Raw genomic sequence first — 24775 nt, 5'->3', positions numbered from 1 at the left:
GCAGGGCTTTGAAAAGTGCGAGATTGGCTCCATTATTATCAAATAATGGAGGCATATAATTTGGACAAAAAAGTTGGTTTCCAGGTGGAAAAATCAAAATTGGAAACAGAATTGTTAGACTCTAAAATTAAGAATTTGTCAAAAATGTATAACTTGCTGTTGAAATGGAATACTCAGGATGAAATGGTGAAATCAGCAATGATTAAATGGGCACAAGATGTTGGACATAACATAATGATGGCTGACTTGGAACAGTTATGGATCACAGGTATGAAATTTACGGCATGTAATGCTTTAAGAGAAAACTTAATGAAAATGATTTATAGATGGTACATGACACCAGTCAAGCTTGCAAAAATCTACCATTTGCCCGATAATAAATGTTGGAAATGTAACGAGACTGAAGGCACATTCTTTCACCTTTGGTGGACATGCCCAAGGATTAAGACATTCTGGGAGATGATTTATAACAAAATGATAAAGGTACTTAAATATACCTTTCTGAAGAAACCAGAGGCCTTTCTCCTGGGCATGGTCGGCCAACTGGTGCCAAAGATAGATAGAACATTCCTTATGTATGCGACAACAGCAGCAAGAATACTCATCGTGAAGTATTGGAAGACACAAGATTTACCCACCCGGGAAGATTGGCAGATGAAGTTGATGGACTATATGGAATTGGCGGAAATGACTGGCAGAATCCGAGACCAGGGAGAAGAGTCGGTGGAAGAAGATTGGAAAAAATTTAAAGATTATTTACAGAAATATTGTAAAATTAATGAATGTTAGAAAAATGTTGGAATGAAGTTACATGGCTTTAGTAGAAATGCTATAAGGAAGTAAGTATAAATAGATTAATAGAGTATTAAAGGAAAAATAAGGTTAGAATGAGTTAAGATAATTATAGGATAGAAAACAGAGGTAGATGGAAAGTAATTGCTGAAACAACTAACAGAAGTGGAATACAAAAAGGGAGGTGTGAGGAGGTCGAGGAAAGAAGTGAATGAAAGATGGGATAATGAAATTTGATTTATTTTATTGTTGCATTGTTTTGTTAGTTTAATATATTGTATGTGTTTTTTCTTTTCTTTTCGTGTTTAAATTTTTTGGGAAAGTAATAAATATTATTTAAAAAAATAGAAGGGGAAGAAATGGAGGCAGCAAGAGATTTTACTTTCTTGGGCTCCATGATCACTGCAGATGGTGACAGCAGTCACGAAATTAAAAGACGCCTGCTTCTTGGGAGAAAAGCAATGACAAACCTAGACAGCATCTTAAAAAGTAGAGACATCACCTTGCCAACAAAGGTCCGTATAGTAAAAGCTATGGTTTTCCCAGTAGTGATGTATGGAAGTGAGAGCTGGACCATAAAGAAGGCCGATCGCCGAAGAATTGATGCTTTTGAATTATGGTGCTGGAGGAGACTCTTGAGAGTCCCATGGACTGCAAGAAGATCAAACCTATCCATTCTGAAGGAAATCAGCCCTGAGTGCTCACGGGAAGGACAGATCGTGAAGCTGAGGCTCCAATACTTTGGCCACCTCATGAGAAGAGAAGACTCCCTGGAAAAGACTCTGATGTTGGGAAAGATGGAGGGCACAAGGAGAAGGGGACGACAGAGGATGATATGGACCAGCATGAGTTTGATCAAACTGCGGGAGGCAGTGGAGGACAGAAGTGCCTGGCGTGCTCTGGTCCATGGGGTCACGAAGAGTCGGACATGACTAAACAACAACAACAACATGTTCATTAAATTCTGCAGGATCCTGTTGAGAGAAGAAGAAGAAGAAACATCTTACTTGGTGAACACCTGTTATTCTCATAGATTCTAGCTATCCAGATCATAATTTAGGCCTTCTGTTACTAGGAAGTGGAACCTACCCCCAGTCATGAATGAGACTCTTATCTATGAGAAGAACAGAAATTAATCGCATGAGAATTTCTTAATTTGTACACACAACACTTTCTTCAGAAGAGTTACATTGGTGTGGATTATGGCCAAGTGTGTGATATTATAGCTTGTGTGGTGCAGAAACCTCAGCAATTATTACCTTGGCATTTCCTGAGGTTTCTAACACGTAGACATTTACAGATTCAGGTTCTGACAGTTTGACCAAACAGTATGTACTCACCTTTTTCTATCATTGCTTTTTGTGACACATTTGTACATCTGACATTCACCCTGTCTTTACAGATCATCTTTGGGTATTGTTTCCAGATGTTTGTATGGTGATTGCATCTGAAATTGCAGTAGATATTGTAAAACATGCTTTTATAACAAAATTCAATGACATCACAGCTGATGTAAGTATATTGTTGAACAACTGTACATTTCAATTTGAAATTGGGTATGATGCGGTCTTAGCATGGATGCAGTATCTGTATGAAGAAGGCTCGTGTAGGGCTCATTAAACACCTCTTTTCTATTCAGGGTGGTAAATCAAGAGGTGCAAAGGAGCCCTCCATATTGGCTAAGTAGGCATTGAAATGGCAAATATGCTTCACTTGTAAGCAACTGTAAAATGATGCAAATTTCATAGATATGCTACCAGTATAATAATGTCATACGCTCAGTTACTTGGAGTGCTGCGTTGCTGCGCCTCAAAATGGGTGTTGAAGGCCTGTAAAAGGTGCTGAAAAGAGTAAAAGGGGGGGGGGGGAAATGATCATGAGATTGGAGTGACTTCCCTATGAAAAAGGGTTCCAACGTCTGGAGCTTTTTAACGCGGAAGGAATGTGAGCTCAGTTCAGATCTGATACACAAAACAAGTTCCTGGGCTTTAGAATTCTTTAATTCAAAGTGTATATCTTCTGCACCTAGCTCTGCTTGGTTGATCTTGGGGTTTTAGTAAAAAAAGGAACAAACCCAAAATTACAAGATGAAAATGTGTTGCTGCTAACGCCACAAGCCTTGTCCATCTCATATTAGCTATTAAAATTGTGTTTTAGTTTCAAGGACATTATAAAGAATAAGAATAGAGGCAAACATTTTGCCTTCATTGCATTTGTGTGCGCATATGTGCATTTAGGAAGCGAGGTCAGATTTAGACAGGGTGGCTGGATTTGCAAAGTAGCAGCAGTATAGTGTGGAAGCACATTTAATAAATGCACTTAATAAGTTATATTGTGCCAAAGGCAGTTATACATGGCCTACTTTTATATAATGAGTGCAGAAATAATGCAGTGAAAAATGGAAATGATAGCTCTAGCCTACTAGATTTATTATGGTACCCAGACCTGTGAGGTTTCTTATTAACACATAGATTTTATAAATAAATAATACTGATACTACGAAGAACCTGATTTCACACACACCCCATTTGAAGGGAATGGCCATTGCAAATGCTGACTCAGAATTAGGCTTAGTAGCCTGAAAGTAGACACATACCTTTTTTAAAAAAAGCTTTTTCAGCTAGTGTCCAAGTAGATGTTCAGCTTTCCACCCACTTGTCGAGTTTTAATGTTCTTTGGAATAATATCAAAAAACAAGAGTTGCACCTTACTCCAGCTATATCTGCTTGGAGGTAAGATTGACTTATAAACAAGCAAGCCTAGAAATACTAGTTTTTACGAGAGAAACATACTTAAGTGATTTCAGCAAAGCAGGTCAGTGATGTATAATTATAGACTCAATGTTTTATCTATTCATACTGAGCTTTTCTGGAACAAAACACTTAACTATCAGCCATATCTACAGCACACTGTTGGATATGGGCTTTTAAATGCTTTTGGAGCTATTACATGGATACACTTGAATAGATGTTGCATCTTAGTACCTGCATCTTTTTCTATGCTTGATACTGCATATGGGTTGAGTAAACCCTGTGTACATAAGAATATCCACACGGCACTGCACTGATCCAACAGAATCTGCTTTTTCCTATCCCATATCATAGGAATCCAGTTGTTAAGCTTACTCTTCAATGATAAATGCGTATCTGAGAAACAGTACGGCAATGCTAAGTGTGCTAATCCTAAATTTATTTTTAATAATTACAGTACTCATTTTATTGCTCGTATTTACTTTGATCAGAATGAAAGGACTTGTGCTGCTCTGTTTTCAGGTCTACAGTGAATACAGAGCCAGTCTTGCATTTGACCTTGTTAGCAGTCGACAGAAAAATGTAAGTAGCAGAGTGAAAAATGCCTGTTCCTTACACTAAAGGACGTGCCTGGTTTTATTCCAGAAAATGGAATCCATCAGTTAATCAGAAATTGTGTTGGTCTCCAAGTGTTAGAAAAAGCTTACTTCACTCTTTGCACAGGGAATTAAAATGATGTGTACAAGTTTAATGTGATTCACTTGACATTTAGTTTTATATTAGTCTGTTTTCTTTTTTGCCATTCTATTTTAAAATATTGTTATTCACAATCTTCAGCATTCAAACTAAATAGGATGCTAGTACCTAACTATGCTGTTCCTGTCTCTATGTGAAGCTGAGCAAACTTCACAAACACATCAGCAGAGCATGTTCTCATGTTCAGATGTAGCTGTGTCGTTTGTTCAGCTCAATGGCAAGTGAGAAGCGGGAGAGGCTGGATGAGAACATGAATGTGAGTCAGGGCTGGCGATCAAAGGGATGTGTATAGTTCACTGAAGAATGGAGCAAATATGTGAGAGGTGAGGTAAAGGTAGAGGGACCCCTGATCATTAGGTCTAGTCGTGGCCGACTCTGGGGTTGTGGCGCTCATCTCGCTTTATTGCCGAGGGAGCTGATGTACAGCTTCCGGGTCATGTGGCCAGCATGACTAAGCTGTTTCTGGCGAACCAGAGCAGCACACGGAAACCCCGTTTACCTTCCCGCTGGAGCGGTACGTATTTATCTACTTGCACTTTGACGTGCTTTCGAACTGCTAGGTTGGCAGGAGCAGGGACCGAGCAACAGGAGCTCACCCTGTCATGGGGATTCGAACCGCCGACCTTCTGATCAGCAAGTCCTAGGCTCTGTGGTTTAACCCACAGCGCCACCCACGTCCCACATGTGAGAGGTGAAGTCAGTGATAATTGAAAACAGAAAGTGCAGTGTCGAAGAAGCAAGCAGAAGAAGCCTGGTGAATGACTGAATGGTTTGGAGGCTGCAGAAGCAGCAGAAACTAGATGTGGGGAGGTTGAGTTGTGTGCACTATTGAATGTAATGATCAAACAGTAAGAATTTCACAGAAGAGAGAGCAGAAACAAAGCAGTTGTTGGTGAAGACGGGATCAAGAGGAGGTAAGGAAGAGAGGACAGAGGGCAAGTCAGCATAAAAGTTGAAATTGCTAAGGACCAAGTTCGGAGTTTTGTCGGAGAGGAAGAAAGGCAAGCCCGGCCTCTGCCTGTAATGAAGATTGAGTCATGGAATAGGGTGCTAAAGAAGTGTAATGCAAAGGGAGCAGAATTAAACAGAATTCATTTCAAAGGTAGAGGAAAAAGTGGGGTGGGGAAGTGGGCGATGGGTGGGACTGGCAAAATCTGGAAGGAGGGCAGTCATCTGGCCCCCACAACCTTCTGGACACAATGTGTAGGAGAATGAGATACCTGTGAGGGAAAGAGCAGCAACATTCGCTTTGTTCGAGTGTTGAAGCTGGGTTTCAGTGTTGGTAAGTAGATGGAAGAGCTGAGATGGGGACTGGGGAAGAGATAAATAGATGAGGTAGCTACCCTAATTTTAAAGGCAGTATCTGTAACTGCATGGCGATGGCTGTCACATTTCATATTTTCCTTAATGTTTATGACACTCAAGTCCTTCCTTTAGATAACGCAGCCGTAGTATGCCATTAAATGTCTTTGTAATCTGCTGATACAATATGTGATGGCTTGATCCTTCTTTATAGGTCAGTGAATTTAAATTGCATTAATTTTAATTGGATTCACACACACAAATATATTTGCCATTTTATGAGGCAAGTTTCACCAGTTTAAAATGTGATTTTGTTCTTTTTCAAATGGATGTTTCAGAGGAGGTTGATGCCATCCAAAATGTGTAGCCAGTCCCAGTGGAACTTGCTCTGTTATTTTTGTTTTCTACACGTAATTTAAAAACTCAGGTTCAATTCTTTTCTCCTAGGCATACACAGATTACAGTGACTCCGTTTCCAGGAGAATGGGCTTTATTCCTCTCCCATTGGCTGTTCTAGTAAGTCATGTATTTCTTGTCATATTGCAAACTCCCTTGGTAAGTGGTGAAAATTTTACCAAGGGATGAAATATATTCCTAAACCCTTGAATTGCTATTTTTGAAGAGGGGTATTATGTGATGTAGCCCCAGAACATAGTTTCCTCAAGTACTGTGAGGTTAAAGCTTGCCTGAAAATGGTATATATTCTTATGTAGCTAGCTTTTAAAATTAAAATGTCTCTTTGGACTTTACTGTGAGAGCTTGGGTTTTGGTCATACAGTGGTGCCTCGCAAGACGAACATAATCCGTTCCGCGATTCTCTTCGTCTAGCGGTTTTTTCGTCTTGCGAAGCAACCCTATTAGCGCTATTAGCAGTTTAGCGGCTATTAAAGGCTTAGCGGATTAGCGGCTAAAAGGCTATTAGCGGCTTAGAAAAAGGGGGGGAAAGCGGAAAAAATCGCAAGACGTTTTCGTCTTGCGAAGCAAGCCCATAGGGAAATTCGTCTTGCGAAGCGCATTGAAAAACGGAAAACCCTTTCGTCTAGCGGGTTTTTCGTCTTGCGAGGCATTCGTCTTGCGGGGCACCACTGTACAGACTTCCAAGTTAAAAGCGTAATAAACGAAACCTAAAATAATCCTGCAAAAATGTCCGAAAGGGGGAAAAATATTCTCTATAAAAAGCAACCAGCAGAAAGCCCCAGCAGCAGAGAGAGAGAGCAAAATTAACAAATGCCTGGGAGAAGAAACGGCTTATAGCTTTGCACTGGAAAGATGATGATGGTGGTGGCAGGCAAACTTTCTTGAGGAGAATACTCCACAAATGGAGGTCCACTTGTTACCAGCCTCCACATCTTTGCTGAAGGGGACACTCAGAGGAAGGCCTTTAATAACAAAGTCCAAGGAGTCTACTGTTGGAAAAGTGTTCTATAAGGTATTGGAGTCCCAAGCCATGTAAGGCTTCATAGGTCTAAACCAGCATTTAAAATTTGCTCCAGAAATTTATTGGATGCCAGTACATATGTTCAATAACTAAGTTATGCACCACCTGTAGTTTCCAGCCAATCTTCAAAGGCAGCCTCAGGTGCCACACATTGCAGCAATCTAACCTTGCAGAGGCAAACTTGGCCCTCCAGCTGTTTTGGGACTACAGCTCCCCCCCATCCCTAGGTAACAGGATCAGTGGTCAGGGGTGATGGGAGTTGTAGTCCCAAAACATCTGGAGGGCCGAGTTTGCCTATGCCTGGACTAGATGCTAGATTATCCACACCCACATTGCTGGACCACCAGCCAAAGCTGGTAGAAGGCACTCTGAGCTGCTTGGACAGTATTGGGTCCAGAAGTATCCCCCAAGCTGCAAACCTGATCCTTCAAGGGAAGCATAATCCCATTCCAGATTGGTTTATCATTATCACTTACATTGTCAGAGGAACCATTCACCAACAGTATATTTGTCTTGTCTGGACTGAGCTTCAAATTATTGGCCCTCATCCAGTCCATTACCTTTGTCAGTACTGGTTCATCACATCAGCCTCCACAACTGCTTGTGATGAAAGGAATAAATAGAGCTGTGTGATCAACATATTGATAACAACACATTCCCAAATCCTGCAGAGCCCCACCTTGATGACCTTACGGGTCTGAGCAACACTCCCCTTTCACCTGTTGGAATTGGCTAAGTAGAACTGGAACCTTTACCAAGCAGTACTTCCACCACTACCTTGGACAGCTGAATGAAAAGACAATATGAAAGGGGAGGAGAGATCCCACAGCCAGCTTTGAAGAGTAGTTAAGATAATGTCACGCTACTGAAATTCTTACTCCATGTGTTTCAAAAGACGCAAGGTTTCTTAAAAAGGATGATGTGTAGAAAGATAGAAAATATCTGAAATTCTGTTACATAATTATTAGAACTATTTTCATTTTTTAATGCCCAGATTTGTTATCGTTCTTTTATTTTAAAAATGCTTAACTGTGTTAACTCATTTCTTCCTCTAGCTCATCAGAGTTGTTACAAGTTCAGTAAAAGTTCAAGGAGTCTTGGCTTATGCTTGTGTCGTTCTCTTCTACTGTGGGTAAGTACAGATCAAACAATTTGTAAAAATGTTTCATTTAGGAGACTTTAATTGGAAGAATTGATGTAAGTAGTATACAGTATCACCCTGGCTTACGTTACCCTCAGGTAACATAAACTTCGGGTTGCGAAAGCGGCAAACCCGGAAGTGTTTTGCTGCATGCGCAGAAGCACAGTACCGCATCGTGCGCATGCGCAGAAGCAGGCCCTCTGGTTGCAGAAACCTCGGAGCTCCGGAACGGATCCTGTCCGCAACCGGAGGTACCACTGTAGTTGGATAAAGTCACTTTTGACAGACAGAAGTGAGCCATGGGAAAGTGTTCTTTATGTATTAGATAATAATGTAAAGCACTTGATTGTGTACTTGCACCTTCTTTATAGCAACCCATACTACACACACCTATGGATCTGAATGACAATTTATGTGGTCCAGGGACCCTAATTGTCAAAATGTTTCTGCTCTTGACTCATTTTGGTTTTCTTCCTTGGCATCTTTTTGGCAGTGGTGGGGGGTCATGGCAAATGCAGGCAACTGGATGGCTTTGCCATACTTCAAAAGCATAAAATGTTTTTCTTTATATATAATAATGTGCAGCCCCCATTGCAGGATTTGTAGTTCTACATCAGAATCCTGTATTTGCATGAAGTCAAGATGGGGTAGGGGAGCAAAACGAAAGCAGGTTGCACAACAGCTGTGGCCGTGGCATGGGAGTGAGAAGGTGGAAACACTCAGAGGGGGAAAGTGGTGGCTTAAAAGAATGGCAGAAATTTGAATCAGGCAGGGATGGAGGAGACAGAGAGGGAAGAAGTGGCGATTCTGACATATCCACTTCCTGTTTTTGGAATCACTTCATACATACTTGTTGCTTGCAGGCTGATATCACTCAAAGTACTTAATAGCATTGTGCTCTTGGGAAAGTCATGCCAGTACGTCAAAGAAGCAAACATGGAAGAGAAGTTGTTCAACCCTCCTCCTGCTAGCACCCCAGGCAAACCACTAGGCAAATCACAAAGCAAGTACAAGCCCACTCAAGGTGAGCGGAACCTATTACTTCTGGACTTCTGTCATATCTCTCGTCTACTGTGCAGCGTCGCTTTGTCCTTGGAAGCACCAACTAAAGTGTTAGGAAACCGCAGGGGTCCATGTAACTCAGAGTATTGCTTCCAGTATTGACCCAACAACAGACATCTTCGTGTTTTTGATCACTTAAAAATATCTGGCACTTTGGGGGAAATGCCCAATATTCACTGTTCTGAATTAGAACAGACCTGAATTTTTAATTTCTCCAGGAAGAATTTGGCAGGAGAACTCTGGGAACGTAAGAGGCCTTATTGTGGGATCAGGGCAAAGTTTATGAAGCTGGCTAGTTTCAACAAACCATTGTTAAAATTAACCACAGCTTGGGGTTCACAATTAAGGCTGAATTGATATCTGAAGCAAAGCCTCTGAACTTCTTGCAGCCATGCTTGCAAAAAGGAGAGGGGAAAGCTAAGTATGTGAGCCCACAGGAAGTTAAGGTCTTTTCCATTTCTCGATTTTTTTTCAAAGCACAGCATTTGGTTTTTGTTTTATCCTACTCTTACAAGGGGCTCCCAGCATTTTTTCAGTTAAGCTGCTTACTAGGTCTACACACTCCATTAGTTTCAGTAATGTTAAAACATCATGCACTCCTGGTCCATTCCTCATGCCCTTCAAACAGTAATAGCACCACATTTGAGAAGTGAGGAACTCAAGTCACAGGATTGGGGTTAAAGTATGTTAGTCCAGTCAGTTACGAACTTCTAACAAACTACTTCATCATATCTGCGTTATTTATAAGTACTTTGAACAGGGCAATTCCAAAAATTATATTGAATTTGATCACTTTATTTCTTTAAAGGTTCACCTTTGTTTTCATTTCTCCTAACAATGTCAGCGAGCCATTCATCCTTCCCTGCTCTTGTTTAGCATTTCTTTGTGTACCCATACATAGTAATCACTAGCAACTTCTGCCATAACCGAGCTCCCTTACTTATTGGAGTTGTCAGAGAGGGCTGGTATGGTTTTATCTTTAACAACCTGAAGGTATCAAAAAGGTTATTTTACATTAGAAATGCAAAAGTTAGAAGGTTACTGACATGGCTTAAACAGGAGTATGTAACACTACTGTCAACAAAAGAGAGAAATTCTGTGGCAGGATTTTATGCACCTGATACCCCAAGTTTCCTGAGTTGCCTTGCATATCTGTTGAACAGATCTTTAACTTGCTAACCCTGCAGTGCAGTGACAAGCCAATAAACACAGAGATCTATAATCAGTGTCTCTTCCCACTGTGCGAAGTCCTAATTTCTGTTTTCCATGCATGAATTTCCACAGATGAAAACCTGTCTGCTTCCGTGACCAGTCAGCCTGTACACCAGAAGGAAAATGCAGCGCCGCAGCTTGTGACGAGCAACTCGGATCAGTTCCTGACAACTCCTGATGGAGATGACAAAGATATAAGCCAGGACAGTTCCGAGTCAAAACAGAGATCTGCAAAGAAAGATTTGTTGGAGATAGACAGGTTTACAATTTGTGGAAACAGAATTGACTAAACTTTTGTAAATAAAATGTGCTTAGTATACTGAGCTGTTGGGACAGCAGGCGCTGCCACGATGGATGGGTGCCAAACAAGGCACTTAAAAATATTTATTTAAAAACTTAAATTATTAATGGCAGACCTATTACAGTGAATAACTTGGCTTGATAACCAATCAAGCTTCACATCGTTAACTTGGTTGTTTTGGAAAATGTGAGTTTTGAGAGATCTTCCGCTTGGCAAAGCTACGGCATCGCTTTCCTGAAAAATAACGTGTGAAATATATTTAAATCCATTTTTACGAAACAGTGCTTCCAGAACGCATCACTATTCATAAAGCCCCTTAATTAGAAGGATAACATTGGGAACGTGTTTGCGTCTTTAACAACAAGCATCCCTTTCTGCTTTCATAAGCCACTACAAAACATTTCAAAACTCTTCACCTGCCAAAAGACTTTTTCAAACTTTTAGTAGAATACATAATCAAGATATTCTTGCTACGAGAGGATTGTTCAAAATGTATTTCATCTAATCCAAATAAATCACCCTTAAAGGAAATATTTACTGCATAATATTTTTGTCTAAATGTTAAGACTGTAGCCAGAAATTGGCCAACAACAGGGAATAGTGGACTGTGCGATAACTGGGCAAGAACAGCTTTTTCTTCCTTTCTGTTTAATTTGCACTGTGTTTTAAACATGAGAAGCTTGAGTTTGTAAATGTTAAAAGTGGGCAAGCTTGTGGGAGGAAGGGCAAAATCAACATGTGGGATTGCACTTGGCACTTAAAGATGTTTCACTTGCAACTGTGAGCCCCTGCATTGAAATAGACAAAATAAGTTACTTGCACATGGTAATGTGTCAATCAGCTGAGAGCATTTCTTTGACTTTGCTGGAAAAGCTGCACATGGCCAAAAATGGAGACAGCCTCAAATAGGTGGTTTTAGTTTTAGACTTTAAGTAGAATGAATGTTGCTTTAGAAGTACTTGGGCTTTGAAGTATTAAGCTGTTTTACTTGGGGTGCATAGGGCTTGGGAAACAAGCAAGGCGGAATTCAAGAAGGGTTGAATCTGGAATAACAGACATTTCAGCTCAGCATAGTGAGAAAGCCTGCTGCACTCAAAGTGCTTTCTTGCTACCTGATGGGCAATGTCTACAAAACACAATGCAATATTTAAAACTTTTTAAATATGAGATTTTTTTGTGCTGATTAGATCTTTGTTGGTTCATTTATTAGCTATTGCAAAGTGGCCCAGAAAAGAATGATAAGTTATACTAAATTTTAAAATTCAAAATACATGTTTATTCCTCCAAAGCTGCAGATACTGTTGCTAAAATAAAATCAGTGTACAGAAATTAAATCCAGATAAAGAGGCTTCAATGAATGCTAAAAAGGTGGGAATATATAGGCTGTTCTGAAGTAGCCATTCACCAGCCCACACCCCTTTTATCAAGCCTCTTTTCTCACTTCAGCTTGAAGAAGTGGCCAAAGTTAAGAATCCAGTGGGAATAGGAATTTTAAAACTAAGCTAGAAATATACAGAAATTATTGTTTCAGATGTGTTCATTTTGACAAATTTTGATCATTAAAATTTAATTCAGAATATTTGTGAATTTGTTGTAATTTAATTTTTATTTAATTGTTGCTCAAGGGAAGCTTGGAATGATTTTTTTCCCTCTTAAATGATATTCTGTATGAATTTTATAAGTGCATCTTGTGTGACAATAAAAAATCAATTTTGTATCCTTTGTTTAAAAAAATTCAAGGCTCTGCTTCTCTTGCTGGAATGAAACTCAGTGTTGAATATGGTTATATGGAACATAAATACTTAACACTAGGGTCCAGAATACCTTCTATGTAAGTACAAAGTGCTACTGTGTACGCACAGATGAGGGGTGATATTTCCTTCCAGCAGCAGCATCTCATGCCATTCCACAATTCTTTTGGAGGACAGGAATCTGCCTGTGGAAGAAAGACCTAAATAAACAAAGAAAACCTCTCTGTGCTCTTGATGTGCTGTATGTGGTCATTTGGATCGTGGTCAATACCTTTCAATTAACTAAATGCTACTTTTTTTTGCTAAAGGTTGGTTAACAACCTGTCTCCCTTGGGAAAAATATGTTTTCATGTTCCTCACTTGAGGGCTTGCTGCTGGAGCTGACATGAATTTACTACAGAACTGATCATAGTTAAATTGATGTGAAATATCTAGATGACACTTTCGGGTATAATGTTGTGGATTTGATGATTCTTCATGAGTTCCAAAGCCAGGCTGGGTAGGAATGAGAGGCATGAGACTCAAACTTCGTGGTGAATGTTGGAACCCAATAAAAGTTACTGTTCCCCCTGTTCACTCTACCATCCTGATGCTTTATGAACATCTGCAAGCATGAACCAACTTTTAATAAATCCATACTCTGCCTGTTCATTCACATGTCCACGCTAGCTTAATAGCTAATAGTCCATGGTAGCTGAATTTTGTGCGGATGCCCGATTATCATCTTCCAAAGCAACTACTCTATTCCGAACTTTAAAATGGAAAGCGTAATGCTGGTGGTCAACAAAAGAGGTTTAAAGACTGTCTCAAGGCAAATCTTTAAAAAAATGTAGTATAAACATCAACACTTGGGAAACACTTTCCTGTGAGCACTCCAACTGGAGAACAGCCTTTACCAAAGGTGTCATGGGCTTTGAAGACACTCGAACTCAGGACGCAAGGGAGAAACATGCTAGGAGGAAGGCACGCTTGGCAAATCCACACTGTGATCAACTCCCACCAATGTCCCCACTGTGGAAGGACGTGTGGATCCAGAATTGGCCTCCACAACTACCCACCTTGGAAGAATGGCAAATGCAACTAATAGACTACATGGAAATGGCGGAAATGACTGGCAGAATCCGAGACCAGGGAGAAGAGCTCGTGGAAGAAGATTGGAGGAAATTTAAAATTTATTTACAGAAACATTGTAAAATTTTTGAATGTTGATGACGTTGAAATGACCTGAAGGGGTTCTAGCAACAAGGTAAAATGTAAAATGGGATTGATAATAGATAAGTTAAATTGGAGGTGAATTTGCTGAACCAAATTTTAAAAAAGGGATACAAAAAAGGGAGGCGTGAGGAAGTCAGGAGAATAAGTTAACTAAAGATGAGAATTTAAAAAAGGGAGTTTTGTTTTTATGTGTTTTTTTTTTTCCTTTTCCTTTTTGTGTTTTAATGTCTGTATTTGTATTTTGTGATTCTGGTTTTTTTTTTCTTTTTGTACTTTTTTCTGAATTATTTTATTGATAAAACCTAATAAAATATTAATTGGGGGGAAAAAACAGAATTGGCCTCCACAAGCACTTACGGACTCATTGTTAAAACCATGTTTATGGAAGACAATCGCTACGAGCGATTGCCGAAGAAGAAGAAGAAGAAGAAGAAGAAGAAGAAGAAGAAGACAGCAACCCAACCCAACTCTGATCGGCTCCAACCAGTGTGGCTGTTTTAAACTGCAGGCGATGGCTTGTGTTAGTAGAAAACATTTCTACCCTTGCAAGGCTTAAGTTATTTCTCCTATCCCAATTTTCAAACAAAATTTCTTCATTAATCACATTAGTTGGTTAATACAATGTGAGCAAAATAGATCAAAATAGAGCCTTAGTTTCCAGGCATTGCACTTTCAGGGACTCTGAATTCATAAACAAGTGCTGGCCAAGACTCTCAAGTTGCATTGCCACTTTGTATGCACAATGTGCATGTACTACAATGCATCTAATAGACTGTAGGGTTCGAGTAGGCTTCTTGTGTTGAATTTTATTGCATGCTACATTGTGGATTATATTTCTCACATGCATGCACATGGCACCTTTACTGGATATGCACTTGCTAGGATTTCTTGGGCTCCATGATCACTGCAGATGGTGACAGCAGCCACGAAATTAAATGACGCCTGCTTCTTGGGAGAAAAGCAATGACAAACCTAGACAGCATCTTAAAAAGCAGAGACATCACCTTGCCGACAAAGGTCCGTATAGTTAAAGCTATGGTTTTCCCAGTAGTGATGTATGGAAGTGAAAGCTGGACCATAAAGAAGGCTGATCGCCAAAGAATTGATGCTTTTGAATTACGGTGCTGGAGGAGACTCTTGAGAGTCCCATGGACTGCAAGAAGATCAAACCTCTTCATTCTGAAGGAAATCAGCCCTGAGTGCTCACTGAAAGGACAGATTGTGAAACTGAGGCTCCAATACTTTGGCCACCTCATGAGAAGAGAAGACTCCCTGGAAAAGACCCTGATGTTGGGAAAGATGGAGGGCACAAGGAGAAGGGGACGACAGAGGACGAGATGGTTGGACAGTGTTCTCGAAGCTACCAGCATGAGTTTGACCAAACTGCGGGAGGCAGTGGAAGACAGAAGTGCCTGGCGTGCTCTGGTCCATGGGGTCACGAAGAGTCGGACACAACTAAACGACTAAACAACAACAAACAACAGGATTTCAGACTATTGGTGCTGGCCATTGCTACAGTACCAGAGCTCAGCTAACTTAATTTCATTATTTTATGATTGAATTGGTTGTAAACAGCTTGCATGGCTCTGTGTATAAGACAAACCACTAGTATTCATGTCTTCAGAGTAAGTCCCGCTGATGCCAACTGGACTTGTTTCCAAATAAGTGTCCCTACCACCGAGACCTGAGCTTCCTTCATATCTACAGTTTCTCCTTTGCAAGAACGAAGCAGCTGTGTTCAATTCGGTCCACAGGGCTTGCCTCTGGCTAAAGAGTGGGGAGCTGCATTTAGTCGGCCTATGTCAAAAGAAAGCCAGCCTCTGTACCCTTAATCAGGGAAACAGAAATCCAGATGATTTGACTGCTCTGGCCTTACATGTGAGCACAGCTGCTCATGTGTTTGCCTAGTGAACCGGCCAGCATTAGCTGCAGGTCCACAGCTCACTTATATAGACCTCAGGCAAGTGATTCATGTTGGACAGCAAGCCTGGCTTGACTTGATTGCCTGGAGGAGGCGACAGAAAAAGATATATATACCAAAATACAATTCCTAGGTTTTCATGCAAGACTGGGGTCTCTTCCCTACCCCCACCCCTTTCAAGGGGTGCCTGAAGCTTTAGCACAAGTCTTTTATTATTTTTATTTATTGGAATGGAATCTATCAGTGCCCACGCCTTTGATTACCACAAATCAGTTTGAGCTCCTTGTTCACATGCGGTAGCCTCGCCAGGAGCCCCACAAGTCTGCATGCCAGCGGCGAACACAGATTGCACAAGCCTTAGCGACTGTGTTGAGAAAATGCTGGTACAATGAACATCCTACGGTCTTCCCTTTGTGGTTTCGGCAAAGTTCAATTCCCGTCCCTCACCCGCAAGCAAATTGCAATTGCAGTATAACTCTTCAGATTTAGATTGAAGGTGGGGGCAATTGAAAGACTTTAGTTCAAAGTCCTCTTTGTAACTGTAAATAATGCAGCTTTGTGTCCCAGTACAAATAGTTTCCTATTCACTTGACCCTATGCTGTAGTAAGTAAATGGTCCAGTTACATCCGCAGATTCATTTTAGAAGATGATACTTTGTTTCTTCTCATGGCTATAATTGAGTTTCCACATTTTGTTGTTGCAATTATGATGCCTGGTGACAGATGAGGGAAGGATGAATTCTGTATCAAATATGCCACGGAATACTTTTTAAAGGAAGATTGGGGGTGGGGGATATAATGTAACAAACTTGATCTTCGGGGGGGGAGAGATTTCACATACAAAAGTCCAGCTCATAAACAAGATAAATGACAGCTGCTTAAAAGATTTTGCTGGATAAGGAATAAAATTCTAACTCTCGTACTCTTTCTGGGTCATTTCAGCCGCACGCTAGAGAATTGTACAATATGCTCCAAAGCCAGACCCAGGTGCTATTCCTCAGTGCATGTGTGTAGAATGGCAGCTTAAATATCGCCCACTTAAATAAGCACCAGGTTTGAGTTCAATATATTTGCACCTATGAGCTCAGCAGCAGTGGTTGAGTGCAGCAGCAGCTACAGTAATATAATACAGTAATTATTTTCTGACCTGTCTGCATTGCCAACTCAATAGGAACACCCAGTTGAGCTGCAGATCTTAGATGTTTCCTCCACAGTGACCCACTTGATTTCATTAGGATTTAAATGTAGCTAACTTGCTCTGGATTGGGGAACTTTGTATTAAATAAAATCACTGCTTCCTTCAACAGAAGATACTTGAATGAAATCTTCGACTCCAAATGACTCAAAGTCAAAATTCTGATAGTTCTTCCGAGTAGAAACAAGCATTATATTTATAACACAACACTATGGTTTAGAACTGTTGGCCACTGGGGGTAGATTACAGATTACAGTATATATTTCCTGTGCGGTAATTTAACATGGTTGTCTTGTAATCACTTGGCAGATTGGTTGTGTTAAGTGGTGAAGGTATTTTATTGCTCTCCTGATTTGTGAGTGACTGTGGGGGTATGGTAGAATTCTAACATGTTAAAATACGGCTGGTATATCATGCACAAACCCGGAAAACTGTCTGTGGAAAAACACCAGCTCCCTCAGTGTGAGATGAGCGTCACACCCCATAGTCGCCTTTGACTGGACTTAACCATCCAGGGGCCCTTTGCCTTTGCCACAAACCATAGTGAGTGACTGTTAGTTGGCAGACAACTATTTGGTGAACTGCTATCTGTAGCCACCCAGTGTGAAACTAAGAGTTCAAACTGAGGGCCAAACTAATTAGAGCAGTTGATACTTACCATACTGGGTGTTGTGACATGTTACTGTGTTGGCCGCAGTGTTTAGGTGTATCATGCGAAAGCTCTTATAAAGGGTTGGTTTAACATTTGATTTGCTAGTACAGTGGTACCTTGGATTACAAACGCTTCAGGTTACAAACACTTCGGGTTACAAACTCCACTAACCCGGAAGTAGTTCCTCGGGTTAAGAACTTTGCCCCAGGATGAGAATGGAAATCGTGCGCTGGCGGTGCGGCAGCAGCGGGAGGCCCCATTAGCGAAAGCGCACCTCAGGTTAAGAACAGTTTTGGGTTAAGAACAGACCTCTGGAATGAATTAAGTTCGTAACCCAAGGTACCACTGTAAAACTGAATTACTGTGTCGTGAAATGATGCGTGTCTAAAAGTGTGTCACCAACATTGAAAAGCTCTGCTTTATTCAAATATCCTCCCCATTCTCATGAAGAAAGATTTCATTCTTGTGCCTGGGCTGACAGGATGTCACAAAGGCCAGCCAACCATTGTTGTGCACAGCTGGCTTCTGCTGAGAACTATCTGAACCAAATTTCTCTTGACCTTGATCCTACAGTGGAAATTGACCAAAACAGGGCGAGTGCAGGTCCACAATAGCTTGGTATCTCAAATGATTTTTGTCTATGTGCGTTCTCAGCCAGCCAACCACCCAAGGCTTTGCTTTCTCCTCAAGGTTGCTGTTGGAGAAAATAAAAGATGCAAGTTGAGGCCATTTGATAATGAACCATCCCTTCTCTTTACAGCTTCATTGAAATGCCAGGTGTCAGGGGCACTTCCCAGCCAAAGGAATGTGCACAGCAGATAGTTAAGTACAGTATTTATTGTCAAAGATAACACAGTTGCTCTTGTCTAGTACAAGAGTTTCAAAAAGCTTGGGGAAAATGCAGAGAATACTTCACAAAACAGTGCCCTAAAATACATACTTGGACTTAATGTCTGCAGGAGACTTTGTGAATATTTAAGTTATAATTAAAAGAATCTTAATAATGATTCATAAAGGAATAATATAAGAAGTAAATAAGGAGGCCAGATACAGGATAAAGGAAGTCTTTTATTTGATTGTTTGTATTGTTGTATGTTATGTTCACGTTTAATGAGGGTGGATTTGTGTATTGGGGGGTGGGGGGTTGTGTTATGTTGTATATAAAATTCCAATAAAAATTAAATTAATTTAAAGATAACACAGTTGCTTCTACAGCTCTCCAGCACACCAGTCTAAAGACTAGGCAGCTAATTCCAGGTCCATGCTCTATGGACCACTCCCTACCAGTTTATGTACCTTTTCCTGATGGGCTATGTGCATGCAGCTGGAGACTGTGTCTGCGTGACAATTTCCTCTGCTCTTCCCTCTTCAGTCCCTTCTTGGTTCTGGGAAATAGTGGTGCAGGAGAGTGTGGGGAAGCACCCGGTCCTTCAATTGCCTTGCCTGCTTTTTCCTCTTCTTCTTCCGACCCATCCTGTGCTCCACCCTCCAGCCCTGAAGTCTCCCCTGCCTCAGATTCTTGCCTCCTGGCTGGCACAAGTCCCCACAAACCACTGCCCCTCTCTCATGAGACACACTCCATAAAAAATTCCTTCCAGTAGCACCTTAGAGACCAACTAAGTTTGTTATTAGTATGAGATTTCGTGTGCATGCACAAGAAAGCTCATACCAATAACAAATTTAGTTGGTCTCTAAGGACGCGTGTGGCGCTGTGGGTTAAACCAAGGAACCTAGGACTTGCCGATCAGAAGGTTGGCGGTTCGAATCCCCGCGACGGGGTGAGCTCCCGTTGCTCGGTCCCTGACTAAGCCGCTTCTGGCGAACCAGAGCAGCACACGGAAACACCGTTTACCTTCCTGCCGGAGTGGTACCTATTTATCTACTTGCACTTTGATGTGCTTTCGAACTGCTAGGTTGGCAGGAGCAGGGACCGAGCAACGGGAGCTCACCCCGTCACGGGGATTCAAACCGCCGACCTTCTGATCGGCAAGCCCTAGGCTCTGTGGTTTAACCCACAGCGCCACCCGCATTCCCGCCTGTAGCAGGAATCTACTGATAAAAACTGTCTCTTGAGGTGGTAAAATGTTGGCAATGATGTGAAAAAGCAGGAAATATATGACAGAAATTCTTAATCTGATAAGATGTGAATCTAGCCACAGAGTCATTTCAATTTCCATTCAATTTGTCAAATAAGGTAGTTTTATGCGTAATGGAAATTACAATGAAGTAATCTAAAAGCAACAGGGCATGTAACAGTTCTCTTTAATAGTACATTCTCAGCACAGGAGGAAACGGAGTCTTACTTCTTCCTGCCATTGTTCTGAGAACTAATTGCTTGCTGTGAGGCAAATGGATGGGGTTGGAAACTAGACCTATCTAATTAGGAAGAAAAATGAAAAGCTGAGACTATATTTGGCCTTTAAATGCCTACATTCCCTCCTGAGCTAATGTACGTAGCCTTAGCATTTCTGTTTAAAAGACCATTTTTGAACTTCAGGTGGATTTCAAAAGGAACCAATTTGCCTGGGAACATAAACGCAAGCCTATGCTAGCATCTGAATGGGAGCTCAAGAACGAGAGAATGTCAAATCCCCACCCCTTTGTTAAATCACCTGGTAAATGACGCTGAAAACTTGCACATCTGTACAAGATCAGTGTAAGGTAAAGGTAAAAGGTAAAGGACCCCTGGACGGTTGAGTCCAGTGCTCATCTCGCTTCTGGTCTTGAGAGTCTGGGTTTTTACCTAGGTCAGTGTAGATAAAGGTAAAGGGACCCCTCACCATTAGGTCCAGTCATGTCCAACTCTGGGGTTGCGGTGCTCATCTCGCTTTATTGGCTGAGGGAGCCGGCGTACAGCTTCCGGGTCATGTGGCCAGCATGACTAAGCATGGCGAACCAGAGCAGCACATGGAAACGCTGTTTACCTTCCCGCCGGAGCGGTACCTATTTATCTACTTGCACTTGGACGTGTTTTCAAACTGCTAGGTTGGCAGGAGCAGGGACCGAGCAACGGGAGCTCACCCCGTTGCAGGGATTCGAACCGCCAACCTTCCGATCGGCAAGTCCTAGGCTCTGTGGTTTAACCCACAGCGCCAGCACTGTGGACTTTCATAGAGATGTGGATCTGATTCAGATTAATTCCAAATCCTGTGGCGAAGAGGTAGGGGGTGTTCCGAAGAGATTTTTGGCTTGCCAGAGGTAAAACAGGATCCATATGAGGTGGCACATCAAATTGGGGACACTTGAAGCACTTCATGGTGCCTCAGCAACCTAAATATATGTGTATTTTAATGCCATAGACAAGCATTTGCCAAAAAAGCAATGCCTCAAGTAGGGCTGGGCGATATCTGGTTTTCAACATTGTGATATATCATCAACTAAACATGATATACATATATATCACCATGTAAATAAAGGTTCACAATAATAACGGGACTACTTTTGTCCAGTAGTGAAAATATAAATGAACATTATAATCTGCTAAAAAGGGGGGGAAAATCAAAGATAGATTTCTTCATTAAATGGCTCAAATAAATCTAGCAGCTGGTTAGAGCTGGATCTTGCATATCAGTTGTCCTAATTAGCCTTTTTATTGAGGGTTTTTTTCTCTCTCTGCTTCGTGTTTTAATTTGCTCGAGGACTGGAAATGAAGCGGGGAAGGGGAGGGAGAACCAGATTAAAATAAAAAGAGTTGTGCTTTGAAAGACTGGTCTGCTGATGCTGAGATTGCCTTGAGAAACCACCAACGCATTTGCCATCACAGTGATCAGTTTAGCCTTTATCCAGTGTCACCCTGTCACAGATTGAAACATTGAGGAGACACTTGCTGCATGCAAATGCGCGTGGAACGCCAAAGATTTATCATGAATAAAAATGCTAGCATTCCATTATTGAACTGGCAACTGTAAAACAAGTTCAATGCAGTTTAGTAGGGAGTTCTCTGTGAGGAGGCAGTAAACTTACCATATTTTTCACTCCATAAGACGCACCTAGTTTTTAGAGGGGGAATGCAAAGGGGGGGGGGATTCTTTAAAGAGAGTGCTGAACAGAGCCTGTATGCATCCCAGGCTCTGCTTAGCGCTCCCTTTAAAAAGCGGCGAGGAGCGTGTGTGGGGGGCTTGCAGGCTTTTCCCCAAGGAGGGAGAAGGGCAGCTGATTACTGACTTGGGGAGGTGGGGGAAGGGGCTGAGGGGCTGCCCTCTGTCCCTTCCCCCACTTCCCGGAAAACCCCGCAAGAGCCACGCTCCCTTTAAAGAGTGCGCTGAGCGTGTGTGCGGCTCTTGGGGGCTTTTCCCTGAGGAGGGAGAAGCCTGCAAGCGCCACACATAGCTCCACACGGCTCGTGAAAGGGAGTGCTGAGCACAGCCTAGGATGCATACAGGGTCTGCTCAGCGCTCCTTTAAAAGAGCAGCGTGGAGCGTGTTTGCAGCTCTTGGGGGCTTTTCCCTGAGGAGGGAGAAGGGACTGACGGGCTGCCCTTCTCCCTCCTCGGGGAAAAGCCCCCAAGAGCTGCACACATGCTCCACGCGGCTCATGAAAGTGAGCCTCCTGCCTGCATTCACTTCATAAGACGCACACACATTTTCCCTTACTTTTTAGGAGGGAAAAAGTGCATCTTATGGAGTGAAAAATACGGTACCCACTTCTCAGGTAGTGTGGTGTGATCTCAGCTACTGGCGGAGGAAGAGGGGTGCGGGGGGAGCGCAGCGCCCCCGGCAGCGTGATAATGGAGGGGTGCCATCGCATTCCCCCCCATCTGTGCTGGGCACCATGCGCCCACAGGCGGCATGTCATGCCCCCAGGACGCGCATCACGCCCCTGCAGGCGGCACACCACGCCACCGGGACTCGTGCCAGCCCCGCCCCCACCTGCTCTTTGCCCCACCCCACCCCCAGTACCAGAGCATGAAGCTCCGCCACTGATCTCAGCATCCTTCCTTTGGCATGCCACACAAATTCTGGTGTTCCCTGTTCCTGTCTGGTGGCAGCTGCCTTACCGTGTGAGACCTAAGGATCTATGCATTAATAATAATAATAATAATTTTTATTTATGCCCTCCCCAGCCAAGACCGGGCTCAGGGCGGCTAACAACCAATAATAAAAACAAGTTGATTGAAATACAACTTAAAAAACAAGATTAAAATACAACATTAAAACATTAAATGCAGCCTCATCACAGGAGGAGAAAGGAAAAAAGAAAGAGGGGGAGGGAATCAAGTTGATTCCAAGCCAAAGGCCAGGCGGAACAACTATGTCTTACAGGCCCAGCGGAAAGAAATCAGATCCTGCAGGGCCCTGGTCTCATGAGGCAGAGCGTTCCACCAGGCTGGAGCCAGTGTTGAAAAGGCTCTGGCTCTGGTTGAGGCTAATCTGACTTCCTTAGGGCCCGGGACCTCTAGGGTGTTGCTATTTATGGACCTTAAGGTCCTCCGTGGGGCAGACCAGGAGAGGCGGTCCCATAGGTATGAGGATCCTAGGCCGTGAAGGGCTTTAAAGGTCAAAACCAGCACCTTAAATCTGACCCTGTACTCCACCAGGAGCCAGTGCAGCTGGAAGAGCACTCGGTGAATATGCTCTCATGGCAGAGACCCCGTGAGGAGCCTCGCTGCAGCATTCTGCACCCGCTGGAGTTTGTGGGACAGCTTCAAGGGCAGCCCCGCATAGAGCGAGTTACAGTAGTCAAGCCTGGAGGTGACCGTCGCATGGATCACTGTGGCCAAATCAGGCCAAATCAACTGCTTGATGCAGCAAAGGTGGAAAAATGTCGCCTTGGCTGTTGCTGTAACCTGCGCCTCCATGGAAAGGGAGGCGTCAAGGATTACACCCAAACTCTTAACGGAAGGCAATGGCACTAATTGGGCCCCCGCAGGAGAAGGGAGTTTGTCCCTCATCCCCATGCCATCCTGACCCAGCCAGAGGACCTCTGTCTTCGAAGGATTAGATCTATTGAGCTCCAAGTACTCTTCTATCTTCTTTTAAAAAAAAAAAAGTTCCTGTAGCAGAGCAAAGAGAGCTAAAAGTTGGTAGAGGTGTAGGAGTTGGGAAGAGGAGGATTTGATTTTCCCAGGGATGATGTTCCTTTGGAATGGATGCAGCATGCAGAAAGACACAACAAACTATTGTGTACGGTACAATTCCGATAGCATAACAAGACAATGGGTAAAACTGGTGGGAACTGGAGCCCTACATTATCTGGAAAGCCACAGATAATGAATTCCCATCCTCCCACCTTGTGACAATTTGCCTTGTTTTAACCAAAGCCAGGTGTCTTCTTTGTCACCATGTTAGGTCTCCTTCCTTTTGACCCATAAAAAGCTTCTCCCCATCTTTACCCAAGAAGTAATTGCAGCATTCCTTGCAGTATCACACAGGAAACACTAATCCATTTGGCCAAAGACAGGTTTGTGTGCTTTTCTGATTTGCAAATTCTCTTCAATTTGAGATTAACGAAGAGGGAAAATTCCTCCAATTAGGCTAATAAGACATAAATTAGCCAGTAGATATTTTCCCTTTGGAGACCATTTGGATCAAAATAATTGCATAATTCCACTGCCATCAAAGCATTCATAAATCTGGACTATATTTTGTCCTAGCCAATTACAAGCAGTGACATCATCAGATCTTAGAATGCAACTAAGGCAGTATGTATATGAAGGTTAAATGAGACAGATTAAAAATTAACTCCTGTAAACCTCTTAGTGCTGTTCAAAAAGCTAATCATGAATGACATTACAGGGCTTCCCGGAATGGACTTGGGAGGCAGACAAACTTGCAAGAAAAGTTTGCAGGGAAGTTTTTAATGACTGGTGTTTTAATGTATTTTTAATATTTTGTTGGAAGCCGCCCAGAGTGGCTGGGGAAACCCAGCCAGATGAGCGGGGTATACCGTATTTTTCGCCCCATAAGACGCACTTTTTCCCCTCCAAAAATGAAGGGGAAATCGGGGTGCGTCTTATGGGGCGAATGCCTGCAAGCCTCGCGCGCCCGGCAGGAGGTCCCACCGGGTGCGCGAGGCTTGGGGCGGCAGCCTGTCGCCCGAAGCACGGGGAGCCCTCTGGAGGGCTCCCCCTGCTTCCAGCGAGTGTCTGCAAGCCTCGCGCACCCGGCAGGAGGTCCCACCGGGTGCGCGAGGCTTGGGGCGGCAGCGGACTGCTTGCGCGCACCTAGAAGCTTGGGGCGCGCTGAGCTCAGCACGCCCCAAGCTTCTAGGTGCGCGCAAGCAGTCCGCTGCCGCCCCAAGCCTCGCGCACCCAGCGGGACCTCCTGCCGGGTGCGGGAGGCTTGGGGC

The 24775-nt window shown here is 42.7% G+C and overlaps 2 protein-coding genes across 3 annotated transcripts in view; both read left to right on the top strand.

The window, feature by feature from the left end:
• The window catches only part of TAPT1 (transmembrane anterior posterior transformation 1), a 55350-nt gene extending 43009 nt beyond the window's left edge, over positions 1-12341 (top strand). For both annotated transcript variants that reach the window (XM_081207708.1, XM_081207709.1), the window contains 6 exons: positions 2195-2304; positions 4065-4124; positions 6048-6116; positions 8094-8170; positions 9043-9203; positions 10526-12341. In XM_081207708.1, the coding sequence (XP_081063834.1) occupies positions 2195-2304; positions 4065-4124; positions 6048-6116; positions 8094-8170; positions 9043-9203; positions 10526-10743 (695 nt within the window). In that variant the 3' untranslated portion in view covers positions 10744-12341. The remainder of the gene's footprint in view (positions 1-2194; positions 2305-4064; positions 4125-6047; positions 6117-8093; positions 8171-9042; positions 9204-10525) is intronic.
• Positions 1-24775, top strand: part of PROM1 (prominin 1) — a 243472-nt gene that overhangs the window by 89393 nt on the left and 129304 nt on the right. The window lies entirely within an intron of this gene.

This window comes from Podarcis bocagei (genome assembly GCF_964188305.1).
Source record: "Podarcis bocagei genome assembly, chromosome: 9".
Taxonomy (NCBI): Eukaryota; Metazoa; Chordata; class Lepidosauria; order Squamata; family Lacertidae; genus Podarcis; species Podarcis bocagei.
The sequence above is the reverse complement of the archived record's forward strand: the minus strand, read 5'-3'. Positions and strand labels throughout refer to the sequence as shown.